This window comes from Cinclus cinclus, chromosome 1 (assembly GCF_963662255.1).
Source record: "Cinclus cinclus chromosome 1, bCinCin1.1, whole genome shotgun sequence".
Classification (NCBI taxonomy): domain Eukaryota; kingdom Metazoa; phylum Chordata; class Aves; order Passeriformes; family Cinclidae; genus Cinclus; species Cinclus cinclus.
Window position 1 is genome coordinate 8,391,623 of NC_085046.1, and position 13,307 is coordinate 8,404,929.

Below are 13,307 nucleotides of genomic sequence, written 5' to 3' on the forward strand. Positions count from 1 at the left end.
CCAGTTCATGTTTTGTTGGAAGGCCTCGTTTCCCAAACCATGAAATGGTATCTGCAGTGTCTCTAAGTTGAAAGGAAATAATATTCAACAGAAAAAGTGCATACTGGAATTTCCTCTCAAGAATTTGAGCAAACTAACTTAGTCTTTTGGATTTCTCTCTTTTGATCTGTAAATAAATTTAAAAAATGAAACTTTAAGAGCTTCTGAATGGCTTAACTGTAACTGTTACACCATAACTCTGTGTGAATTTGTGTCCTTGCAGGACTGACTTTCTTCTCCCAGAACAGGAACAGTTATGTACATAATCTAGAAACTCTCCCAAATGTCACTTGTTTGGGGTATAGAGCCCCTAGAGACTCAGCAGTTCTTGAGGCCTGAGTTCTTCATTTAGGAAATATTCTTTAAAGGAAGTAGTATGTGATAAAAGTTGTCAAAGTAATCTTTTTACCCTCATGCTGAAAGTCTTCTGGCTTGTGATGTTGCTTGCTCTAATGAAGGTCTTTTCAGAGGTGCTGGAGTTCTTATGCAATCTCTCTGTGTATGTTCAACTCAGCAAAATATGCTGACCTATAAAGCAGAACAGATCCTGTGTTCAGTATTTACTGTGAGAAAGTTCTATACTGAAAACTGCAAGAAGTGTACTTGAAAAACCAACTTCCTTCCTGTTCGCTATGTAGAAATTGATTTATCTCTTTAATAATGTTTGTAAATGTTTTAATATTTTTAAAAGTAATTTATTATCTTTGGCGACATTTAAGAGGTAATTCAGCTCAGATTTTAATTATATCTTTCTGTGGTTTGCTATTTCAGGATCATCAGCTGTTAGATGACTAATGAAGGATTAGAAAAGGGGTTGAAGGGCTAGAGGCTGAATGCAGTAGAATGCTAGTTGATGGATTAGATGAGTAGTTAGAGGAAGAATCTGGTAGTAAATAGGCAGCTGAATTGGGTAGTTGGATCCAGTGTGAAATCAGTCAAAAGTAGGAAGAGGAAGGTTGGAGGAAGCATCTAGCAAAATACTGATGAGTGAAATGGTCTCTGAACCGGGTGTATGCAACTTCTTCAATGTCTGCAGTAGAATAAGAATTTTAGGAAGTACTGCCAAGGATTTCAGTTTAGATGAGTGATCTCAGCACTGGTTAGGACACATCTGGAGTACTGGGTCCACTTCTGAGCTCTACAGTGAAAGAAAGAGCTACTGAATAGAGTCCAGTGAAAGGCCACTAAGATAATTACAGGAGCTTCTCTCACATGAAGAGCAGGTTGAGAGAATTGCTGGAGAAGGCTCAGGGTGAGTTTCATCAGTGCATTGGGGAGGGAGTGGAGAGATCAGAGGTAATAACCACAAATGGAAGCACAGGAGTCTCTGCCTGAACTTAAGGTGCCACAACTGTACTGTGAGGGCAGCAGTGTTGGAGCAGGTTATCCTCCAGAGAGGTTGTGGAATCTCCATGTTTGGAGATAGCCAGAGGGCATCTGGAGTGGTCTTGGTAATCCCACTGCAGCTGATCCTGTTTGAGCAGGGGATTGGACTGGATGAACTCTAGAGGCCCCTGTCCAACTCAGTTGTTTTGTGGTTGTGTGGTAGAAAACCTGGAAAAATCAGCAAGATGTTGAGTAGGAAGCTAGTGTGGAGGAGCTGGGAGAGAGTGTTCAGTTCTTTTGTTTGAAGATCTATTAAACAAAATAGTTGGTTTTCATCAAATATCTTTATAGTAGATTGTATAGGTGAGATGTTCTAGCTACTAGTGAGAGACTGACAAAGGTTCTATTTCATTTTGCTTGTATTTACTTTAGCAACACTAGCAGAAGACTTAAGTTGCTGTCTCTGAAAATGTCAGTATTCATGATTAACCTTAAAACCATGAAGTTTAGTTCTGCTGTTAAATAAATTATAGGCTTAAAGAAAGCTGAGGCCCTGCCTTTTGGGTTCCTTAGAAGGAAGGCTGTACAGCACAGAGCTAAGCAGCCTGTCAGATGGAGGTACCACTGCTGCCACTGTTTCCATGGGATGCTGCAGCTGCAGTAGCCCCTCCTGTAGAGGCAGTGATCCATCTTGCCTTAGAGCACCAGTAGACTTAACATATCTCTGCACTACTGACCTAGAGAGACATCCTGCCCCTGCTTAACACCTAGATTCATTTATTTATTCAAAAGCAGGTTATCTACATCATGTATTGATCGTTGTCTTTGTCACCTTGAACATAAGAGTACTGGGCACAGGCTCTGCTTCTTGCCAAGTGTCAGCAGTGTTACGTGCACTCTGATTAATGAAAACTAATAGTTACTAAGCTGCCTCTCTACTTGATGTGGATAGTTGCAGTGTCAGTGACCAGAGGCCTAAAACCCTCAGTTAAACTTTGGATTTTGAGCGTAAGCTCTTGAAATTTTTCTAGTCAGAAGGTTTCAAACTGAGCACTTCTTTTTTCTTTAAGATGTTTATGATATTCTCTAACATAGGTAATTGTGACTCCAAACAATTTTTTCCACAAATTTCTGTAAAAAGTATTTGAATTGGTCTTCGTACATACATGAATGTTTCATGATAGTACAACATAAAAACATGTGCTTTCAGCTGAATGTAGTGCATTTTATAATCCAAAAGCAAGCAGTAGAATTTTGTTTATAGCATGAATATTTGTATTGGTGAACTACAGCCCTTGTAGGTTCTGCTGTGTTGAGACACAGTGGAACAGTTCTGTCCTGACTAATGAGGGAATTTATCTTCTTAAAATGAAGAGTTTTCTGTGGAACTGGTAACTTCTTAAGGAGCTACTCAGGTTATAATTTATATTCTAAGCCACTGAATAAGGACTGAGGTCATGTTTTCTAAAGATGCGCACTGCTGGAATCAAAGATGAAATTGAATAAATACTTTAAAACATTTGTACTTTTTATACAGTTTGAAGTGGCATGCAGTGAAGCCCACAGAATGCAGGTGGGACTCTCTCTATCCTGATTGTCATTGAGTATGTGAAGAGCAGCATTCATATGCATAATTTCTGTAAATTTATGGATGTGAAGAATTTCTGAAATTGTCCTATGAATTGAGTCTGTTCAGCTCTACTGAGCTGTACTGCTTTTGCAGTTATAGAAAGTTTTCTTTATACAGAGAGACATCTTTATTCATCTCTAGAAAAGAGAATGTATGAAGACTTCTGTGGTGATTTCAAAATTATGAGTCCCTTCAGACTTTTCAAGTGAAAAATCTATGGTACTGTTGGATACAGCTCTGAACACTTCCAAAAGGAGCAAAGTTAATGTTATGTGCTGTGTGTTGCACTGGGGACAGTCACAGTTTATTTTCACTGGTTTTTTTCAGGCAACTTTTTTTGTAAAACTAGAGGTGCATGAAGGCAAGTACTTCTTAAAACTTGATCTGATACTATGACAGATGCTTAACTCTTACTCTGAGATTTGCTGTTTTTGTGGCATGTAGTTACAGCAGAGTGTGTGTTCCTGTTGAGCTTTCCTGGGGATGGATTTTAGCCTCTGACATGGATGGATGGTGATCCTTGTGACAAGAGGAAAAGTTGGTGCTCCCTGTGCAGCACTAGACTTTGCATTATAAAGTACTGCCTTGGTGTAGCAGTGTCTGGTGATCTGGTGTTCAGTCTGTACCATACACCTCTGGCTCTCTGGCTGTTCTTTGACATTGGAACTCACTGTTTACTCTAAATGTAGGGATTGGTTTCTCATGTCAGTATACTTAAACTTTTATACTTAAGCTGTATCCTACTCCATTTATATGTGGTGCTTGCCCTGATTTGGTTTGTGTTCCTCATTGTGTTTTATTTGTATTTTACTTTTAAACTTCTCAAGACCCTTTTTTCTTCTATACTTCACCAGTTCACAGGAGCGAAGGTATCCCAGTGCTACCACTGGTAATGGAGTTGTATTGATGAAAGACTGCTGCTTGTGGCTGAGGAACAGAAATTAATGTGTTTTGGTGTAGGCTGGGCTGTTAAAGAATTGATTTGGTTTTGGTTTAGAGGCTTTTCAGATTGACTTCAGGAGTGGGTTCTGTGTTGGAAGGTGTTATCAGTGAGGAGTTACTGTGAAAGATGGAGTTGGTGTAACAAGATGTTAACATTACCCAACTGAAACTCCTTAAGGAGCTAATTCTTTTTTTTCTAGGCTTGAAGCTGCATACACACCCTAAAGCATCTCAACTGTGTCCAGATGTATCAGTGTTGCCTGATTAATTTGTGTATGGGCTAGGAAATGAAACTCAGGGCTACAGCAGATCAGTATCCTCCAGCAGCAGTGTTTACCAGCTTGACAGGATGGTTTAAGGCATTTCAAACTGCTTCCAGTGCCTGTGTGTGTGTAGTTAAATGAATCTCATAAGGAACCAGGCTCTTCTCCTGGTAGAATGTGTTACTAATGTGACATGATAAATTGCTCCTGGTGGATGCCCCCTCTAGACTCTGATGTCCCAAGAGAAGTCTGTTTGTGGGATCTCCTTAAACATTAATTGTAGTCTTGACAATTTTGCTGTAGTTCCTAAACGTTTTAGTTTTTTCAGTGTACATTTGGAGATGGTAATACATAAATGTCTTTAATGTTTTTTAGATTGTGAAGTAGAATTAATGATGTACTTTATTCTAATGTATGTAAACCCATAGGGATTCTGTGGAGTTTTCCCTTGAGAGTGCTGGTTACCTGGCATATGTGATATTTCAAAATCTGTAATCTTGGAAATGAAAGGTAAAATGAAACTTAACACCTTTATACAGCTAGTTAGGTACAAATATTTGTTACAGAGGATTTCAGCTACCTAGATATCTGGTATGTAATTTGTTTCCATCAAAGGTCAGAATTACTTCAGATTGACTACTGTAATACTGATTACATAAAAAGAAGCAGGACTGTTCTGGAAAAGCACAATGAGTTACTTTTAGTGTCCAGGCAAAAGAGTCTTAACCTGACAAGAGAGAGGAATTTTTATGTGTAGTAATCATTGCAAGCTCTACATGATATGTTTAATGATGTTTTTCCTGAATGGGGCAGCTTCATCAAACTATTTGTCTCAAGGACAGAAAGTTGTCTTGCTGTGGCACAAGATTCACGTAAGAATCAGATCGTGGCATGCTATCCCATTTTTGATAATTGATTGTTTAAATGTTTTAATGCAAAATGTATTTGTTAGTAAAATGGGTAAAATGTTAGTGAAATTGAAAATGGAGGTGGCTTTCAGTTAAAGCTGTCTTGAATAGGGGTGTCTTTTTGGTAATTAATCCTTTTGTTGATGTAAATTTGCTGCTTTTGGTGCAATTTATGAAGTGCTCACATATTTGCATGTGCTTTCATTGCTTTGGTTTGAATGTGTAGTTTTATTTCATAACCAGCAGTCTTAGATCATAATTATCCACTGAATGGTCCAAATCTCACAATGTTTTTTTTCAGAAATAAGTTGATAGGTTTGAAGAGGGTTTTTGAAACACAGGAATTCTCTCACCCAGACAGCATTATCAGACAGGAATGGGTAGTGCTGTGGCTCCATGGCCAAACTAATACATAGTTACCCCTGCTGAAGGAAGGAGGCCTTGTTCCAGATTCTCATGTCTATCCTAAAACTTTCATCTTTGTCTGATATCTCATTAGATAGACTGAGAAACTGCTTGATAGCATACTAGCCAAAGTTTGTCTTGGGAATCCCAGTCCAGTTGAGGTTGTTACCTCCCAAGAAAATTGTTTGATTTGGTTTACTCGGTCAGGTAGCTGGTTCAGTTGGTCAGAGCACACATGCTGAATGTTGCCTAAGGACAGCAGGTCATACAGAGGTAATGGAAGTTTCCTCCATTTTTAAGATGTGCCTGAACATTTGAGCATTCATTTGATAAGTATGAAATGCTGATTACTGTACTCCAGCATCTCTGTAATTACTATATAGATGGCATTCAAAGGTGATGTTTTAGGTCTTCTTTTCTAGAGAATAATCTATCACAAGGTCTCTGCTATATATCATTAGAAGGACTTCCAAATGCTTCTTCTGTTAATTCATTAAATGAGTGGGGCAAGCATCTGTTTGATATCTAATTTGACATCTAATTTATCAAAGTGAGCAATTATAAAGACCAGGCTGAAACATTAGGCAGGTGAAGCAACAGTGCTTGCAGCAACTTAGTATCTCCCCGGAGTAAGGGGCATCAACAGTGTGCTTACTTCCTAAGGAAGAAAATACTTCCATGCAGAAGTGCTTACAGGTTTCTGATGGCACGTTTTTAGTGCCTGAGTGCTCTCCAGAGCTGTAGCGTGAGGTTCTCTGTGCATTCGGTGCAAGTTTGCATCTTTGAAACTTCAGGTAGGATGCAAAGTAGAAAACACCTGATCTAAGAATTCTGTTGTTTTGTAGGTATTGTATTTATGTCCCTTTGTATAAACACATTGTCCAGACCTGCATCTGAGACTGTTCTCTGGCAGGATGTATAAAGTCATTACAGGATGCTTTTGATATAAAGAAAGGATGGGGCAGGCAGCCTTTGCTTACTGCAGCAGTAAGCAGTGGGTTGGGCTGTGCCCTTCCATAGGGGTTGCACTGTATCCTTTTTCCTTTCTCCAATATCCTGTGTTGCAGCGAGTGTCCCCCTCCTGCCTCTGCAATAGGAGCACTTGGCTCAGGTGTTGGCTTTGGCAGAGGCAGTGGTGGGGCTCTGGTGGTGGAGAATAAAGGAAAGAAAGTTCACTGGCTGGGGAGGTGGTTTGGTCAGAGGGGCCTGAGCAGTGGCCCTGCTTGGACAGGGTAATTCCATTTGCACACTGTCTCGGAAAGATTATCAACATCTCTTACTGTGACAGTGCATGCATGGGAGAGCATTTGCTGACAGCTCACCATTTATCTCAACACCTTTGGTTTTTGGAGGTGAATGATGGCCTTGCAGTGGAATGTGCTCAACACTCTGTCAGTGATAGCATCCTTCTGTGACTGCAAGAATCTTCTTGTGCTGCCTTTGACCCTTGGGCACTTCTGCTGCCTGCCTTGTAGCCAGCACAGTTGCTTTTACAGCCATCCTGTGAACTCTAGCAAAGAACTAATTTGGCTGAACTTGCTTTCATCTGGAGATGCTCTTTTCAGTGTATCAGTTCCTGATCTACTTCCCCAAGCAACAGGCAGGATACAGGGGTCTTGGTAGAAGTGACTGCCAAATAGCACTTGTAGTTTATCATGTACTGTAATTTTAGCTAATGCCTTAGATTGCTATAATGAATTTTGAGTTTTAACTGCGTTGTGGACTGCTTCAAATTGTGGGGTTTGCCTCCTTTCTTCCCTTCCCCTGTTGTATGGTGCTTTCCTGTCCAGTTTTTTTCCAATACACCAGTCTTTCAGTGCTGAAAGATAATAGCTCTGGGTGCAATAGAAAGTAACAACTCAGTGTTTTCTTTTGGATCAGTGAATTAGTGCAACTTATTCGGTTCCATGATCATAAGACAGGAAAGGAAAACAATCACATCTTTTAAGTAGTATTCTGCAATGAGGTGAAAGGGAAGAAATCCTGTTTCTTTGTTAGAGCTGACGACTCCTCAGAGTGGAAAGATGATGACCTGCCTTATTTTGAGCTGCAGTGAGATATTTATTGCAGTAGTTGTTATTTGACCTGTTGAGAGGTGAAATTCTTTTCCTGCGACTACAGAAAATCAAGGACTATTCCATGGTTTGCAGGGAGTAGGTTTAATATTTTACCCAAAGGAACAAAACAGTTGTTGCATTTGAGTTAGCAATGATTTTTCTAAAGAAAGTAAATTTTCCTGGAAATATGACCTCCAATGCAATTATTTTCAGACAGTTTGTTGGTATGCAGTCACTACAGTGTTGCTGGGGGTTTTGGGTTCCAATCTCCACATTAACTTTTTGGCTTCTGTGACTTCATTCTTCCTACCTAGTAGCAGCAAGAGTCCTGAAGTCCTTCATTTTGCCTGGTGTTTTGGTAATGGGCTACCATGAATTCTTGGCTTAAGCACTTGCCTTTTTCCAAAAGGTTTCATGTTACCTGCTTTTGTTGATAGATAAGAAGTGTTTCTCACTGGCTTTCTTGAGTTGTTTTCTCACCTTTTGTTCTCTCTTGATCTTTGCTGTTTTGACAGCACACAAATTCTGCATTAGATGTATACTCCAAAATTTTTATTGAAACTGAATCTAATAGTCTGTCATCCCATAAGCTTCTGGTAATACCTAGATTATAATATACTGGATTTATCTCCAAGCAGTAGTTACTAATACTCTTAAATATCACTGGTTTCACATTTTGATTTTCTGAAGCTTGAAAGTTGTATTCATATAGCATTTTCCCCTTTTTAGAAAGGCCTTAACTTTTTTGGTATTTTATTTTTTTTCCCCTTTTTGCTGCTTAGCTTTCTTAATCTGATATGCTGCTCACATTCAGTAAAAAATGGGACTGGAAGTACCAAAATGACTATAATAAGAGGAATCATTAAAGAAAACCCCAACACCTTGCATTTGAACGGTTTGTGAAAAGGTTATCAGGGATGGAAAGGTTCTGCTAAAATAGACTTAAAGGGCTGAAATGTTATTATTTTGCTGAGTGGTGCTATTAATCATCCTGATTTAGAGAGTAAAAGCATAAAGAGGGTGTGAGTAGCTGTGAGGTTGCTATATCAATGTGTATTTGGTGGGAGATACAACACTTCATAGTGCAGCAGCCTCTTGCTGCCTTCTCTCAATGGTTTTGGTATTTTTTTTTCTTCTGTCTGCTGTACTTGGCTGTCAGAACCACAAAGGAATAGTTTGTCTGACAAGTCCTGCCCCTTTTTCTGTCTCAGCACAATCCATCTTGCTGAGCATTCTGCAGTGCACTGCGGAAGAGTGGCTGGTCTGTCTTACGTGAGAGAGTTACAGGAAGAACACTTGAGGATTGTTCCCAGGGCTGCTGACAGCAATCACCTGATGTTTGAACATGTGCTGATACCAAGTGCTGACCTCTTCCTTTGCTGCGCAGGCTGATAAGGCATGGCCAAGTCTTGGTTAGGCTTTGGTGTGGCAATAATTCACGGAGAAGCCGGGTTGATATGGGGGATCTCTAGGAGAGTCCATGATCTTCCCTTAAATAACTTTGTTTCTGCAGCTGTTGTGCAGGGGAGGAGAGATTCACTTGCAGAATAGGCTGATAGACTGTGGGAGATTAAGAACTCAAAGCTTAGATGATAGGTTGTTTTGTTTTTGTTCAAACTCCAGGTAACGAGAAAATTTGGATTATAAATAGAAAGCTTAACAGTGGGAGTAATACAGTATAGATCATTTGTACACGTGAGTAAGTGACCTTCATAACTAACCTCTGAGTCATTCCTGTGAGAATAAATTGGACTACAAAACAATTAACTGCAGTGGTTGGTACTTGCTGGTTGATATGCTAGACTGACAAAACTGGCCTTTTTAAAAATGGACATAGTGCTTGTTTTGGAAATTATAATAATTCCTATATTTTCACACTCAAGTGTTGGTTAACATCTATAAAGGTACTAATAGGTTATCTTTATATTGAGGAAAACTTCCTTTACATGGGAGAAAAAGAAGCTACAAAACAAAGTGTCTGAGGTAGAAAAAATCTTACCACTTGCTTGCCTGTGTATGTAAGATAAAAGTTTGGTGCCGTGTTGTTTTACTCAATAACTATGGAGGTTAGGAGAGGGGTAGGGGTATTTTTTAGCAGCTGATCTTGTTCAGCATAAATACATTGTGGCATTTCAATTGCACATAAAGCAGATGGTAACTTACATATTTTTATTATCGTACTGATTTCTTAACGATGCATAATGCATATTGCATTATTATGGTGATTTATCGTAAATCAGCTTGGATTTTTGTGGAGGTACCAGAAGGGGAACAAATACTGCATTTCTGACCTTCTCTTTGTCCGCTGTAGTTCCGAACCGTCAGGCAGTCACAAGTCTTGCCTTGCTTTCATATCTCTATTGCTGCTATCACCAGGTTCTGCATTTTTCATTAAAAGTTTATTCAGTGCTTTCAGTACCGAGTCTCTGTGTGCTAAACTTGGTAAAATCATTGATGTTCTCCATAACACTTACTCTGGGAGAATTGTGATTGAGCAAGAGAGTGAGTAGTTGTAGTTCCTAAACTTTTTTGGTTTTAATGCAAGTAATTATGTTTATTGATTTTCTGGTTTATGGTTGCAATTCTTTTCTGTTATTCTTTGTCTCAAGAGAATTAGAAAAAAGCAGTTTTCTGATAATTCTAGTAAATAAAGACTGCTTGAATAGGTGCTGGTGTTGTACCCCATGGCCCAACACCTCCCCCATTGTTTTTTTCCTTTTTGGAAAGAGGCTATTGTCTTCCTGGTGGGGATGGAACAATAGCTGTTCTGAATGACATAACAGTGGAACTTGAATTTGAAATAACATTTTATCCATCACCCCCTTTCACTATTTTTGCCCTCTCCCTCCTGCTTGGTACAGACTGGATGCCTCTTTGGGGCACTGTGTGCAAACCTCTCTACTTTGCTGCTAAATGTGCATCAGAATGTGTTTGGAGTATCTAATGTGGCAAGTGCTAAATTAAACACTTGGAACACTTTAGGATTATGAGTCATCAATTCCTGGCTGCTGGTTTTAGATTTCAATAATTAATACAACCTATCTGGAAGTTATTTTTCAGATCATGGTGATCCACAATAAATCTTGAATAGAAATAAGCTGGAAAGTTCAGGTACCTTTATGCAGTATTTTCCATTAGGTTCACTAGTTTTTAATGCTAAACAGGCAAAATGAGGAAATCAACTATTTTTTATATATAGGATCATTTTTAGGTCCAGAAGAAAGCAGAATTTAGACCATAAGAAGCATAGGAATTACCTTTGGGGAAGTCTCAGTTCAGTAACCTCAAATATTTCAAAGGAAGAATCTTACCTGTTAACAATTTCTTTTTAATAAAGAATTCAGAATGATTAGATACAGAATCGCTCCACAATATTGACCTCTTAACTGTTGTCTTCTGTTTTGTAGAAGACCCTTTTGAGGACTTCTTTGGGGGCAGACGAGGTCCAAGGGGAAGCAGGAACAGAGGAGGTGGTGGATCATTTTTCTCTGCCTTTGGTGGATTCCCTGGTTTTGGAAGTGGTTTCTCTCCATTTGACACAGGTAAATATCATAACATTTAGAAAGAAATGCAATTTTGGCTCACAAAGGATTGCAATATATAATCTGGCTTCTCCATTCAGGCAATTCTGTGACTGATTTTATTTATTTTTTTTTTTAATTAAGCTGCTCTCTTTAAGATGCAAATATAAATAAAGACATGGTTAGAGTATTTGGACTACCTGAAAGTTCATATAAAGTTAACAGATCTCTAAGAAGTAGAACTTAGTTTTCTTTATTTTGGTGCTACAGTTTCTTTATGGCTTTAGAACTTTGTTCTGTTTGCTTTCAGGAGTGTGATGGCTTTTATTACAGGTCCTGAAAAACACGTGCCTTAAACCCCGTGGTACTGAGAAGTTTGAGTGCTGGGAATCTGGGTATTGGTCGGGACGTTACTGATACAGGACTTGTTCTGCCTGCCAGCTTGGGGCATCCCAGCATCTGCACTAAAGCTGATGATCAGATTCATTAGGGTTGCTGGCTTTCCCCTGAGTGCAGAGCGTGGATAAAGGCTGAATGGCTTTTCAGGGGAGGACTTCACAAAGGCTTTTTGGACAATGCTGTGCATTTGGAACTTGAACTGTGGGTCCATATGAGAGAAATGGGTGGGGCTGGAGCTGTGGTTTTATTCTCATGCTGGTGTTAATGCCATCTAATCACTGATGCTGTGTGATGCAACCAGCTGAGAGCTTCCTAAAAGTAGGATGTAGTCTGAGTGGATGATAAATTTGGATTCCATAGTCATGTAAAATTACATTTTATTCAAATGCCTTCTTTTTCGATAGGTTTTACATCGTTTGGCTCTCTGGGACATGGGGGCCTTACTTCATCGTTCTCCTCTACGTCATTTGGTGGCAGTGGGATGGGAAACTTCAAATCAGTATCAACCTCAACTAAAATAGTTAATGGCAGAAAAATTACTACAAAGAGGTAAGCAATATAAATACATTTATGTGAAACTATATATAGAGAGGTTCATACCTGTAATTACATGCATATAAAATACGCTGTATCTTTGCACACACACATATAGTGATACGTGTTTTTGGTTTTTTTACTTTTGTTATTTTGTTCCTCATATTACTTGGATTTCTCTGAATGCTTAAAAACATTTCAAAATATTTTACTGGATTCTCTTCTAGGCGTTGTTGAGTTACTTAATACTGTAGCTGGAGCTCTTTTAGGCTTCAGAACCTCCTGTAATGCTGCACCTTTTATTATGGTCCTTGACTACTGGGAGTAAAGTGTGCTTGGGTGTCTATTGATTGTGAAGCTTTTAACTGGGAATTGGGAAGAATTTTAATTTTGCATACATTATGAAAGAGTTTTCCCTAGCATCTGCTTAGTGTGCTTTCCTAGGCAGTGTTTGAGTGAAGTCTTGCTAGTAATTTTTTTCTGTCTGTTAAGTGAAATAAGCAACTGAAGCCTACTTTGGAGAAAAATGGGCCTGTTGGAAAGTGAATTTTCAAGTGCTGTACACAGTGTACTTTCTCTCCATTTCATGCTTATGGTGGGGAAATCATTGCATTTGGGAATCCCACGTCTTAGTTAGATATAGAATAACCTACATGGAATATTATAATCAATATAGGAGTATTGAACAAGTATTTAAATGTAATTTCATTACTTAATAAAAAATTACAGAAAAGTGAGGGAGGATGAATTTTTTTCTTTGCTAACTCGTGTCCAATACTTGTATGTGCAAGGTTCTTCTGTGATCTGGAGAGCTCCTATCATCCTGACCACTTAAAACAGCCTGTGGATCATATGCTGGTGTGGTCATGATATTTTCCTCTGAGTGTATTCCAGAAAAACCTGAAAACTCAAAAGCTCTTTAATAGTCTCTTTTCAGTCAGGATACTTGAATTTTGTAACATGTGTGCTGTTCATAAAGTTGGTGTATAGTTGATCTACAAATTACTTGCTCCAGTCAAATTAAAAGTGGATTGAAGACTGTCTTGTGTGCAAAATTATGATTGGATCTAGAATATCATACATTTAACAAATGGGTAGGATCTAAATGCAATGTCAAGATTGTACAGTTGATCTGTCAAGGCATTTAGGCCTAGATAACTGTGTGTAGGGCAAGCACAACTGTGACAGTGTATGAGGAGGCAGCTGTAACTGTGAACTCTGCATCCTGGAGGATTCCAGCTTCCAAGAAGCAATTTGCCTGACTAAGCAGTGAGGAAATGCAG

The 13,307-nt window shown here is 38.9% G+C and overlaps 1 protein-coding gene across 5 annotated transcripts in view; it reads left to right on the forward strand.

Annotated features, from left to right (window-relative positions):
- Positions 1-13,307, forward strand: part of DNAJB6 (DnaJ heat shock protein family (Hsp40) member B6) — a 72,675-nt gene that overhangs the window by 13,116 nt on the left and 46,252 nt on the right. For 4 of the 5 annotated variants that reach the window (XM_062506481.1, XM_062506471.1, XM_062506489.1 and 1 more), the window contains exons 6-7: positions 10,978-11,112; positions 11,895-12,039. In XM_062506481.1, coding sequence (XP_062362465.1) covers positions 10,978-11,112; positions 11,895-12,039 — 280 coding nt within the window. The remainder of the gene's footprint in view (positions 1-10,977; positions 11,113-11,894; positions 12,040-13,307) is intronic. The other variant, XM_062506497.1, reaches the window with a different exon arrangement.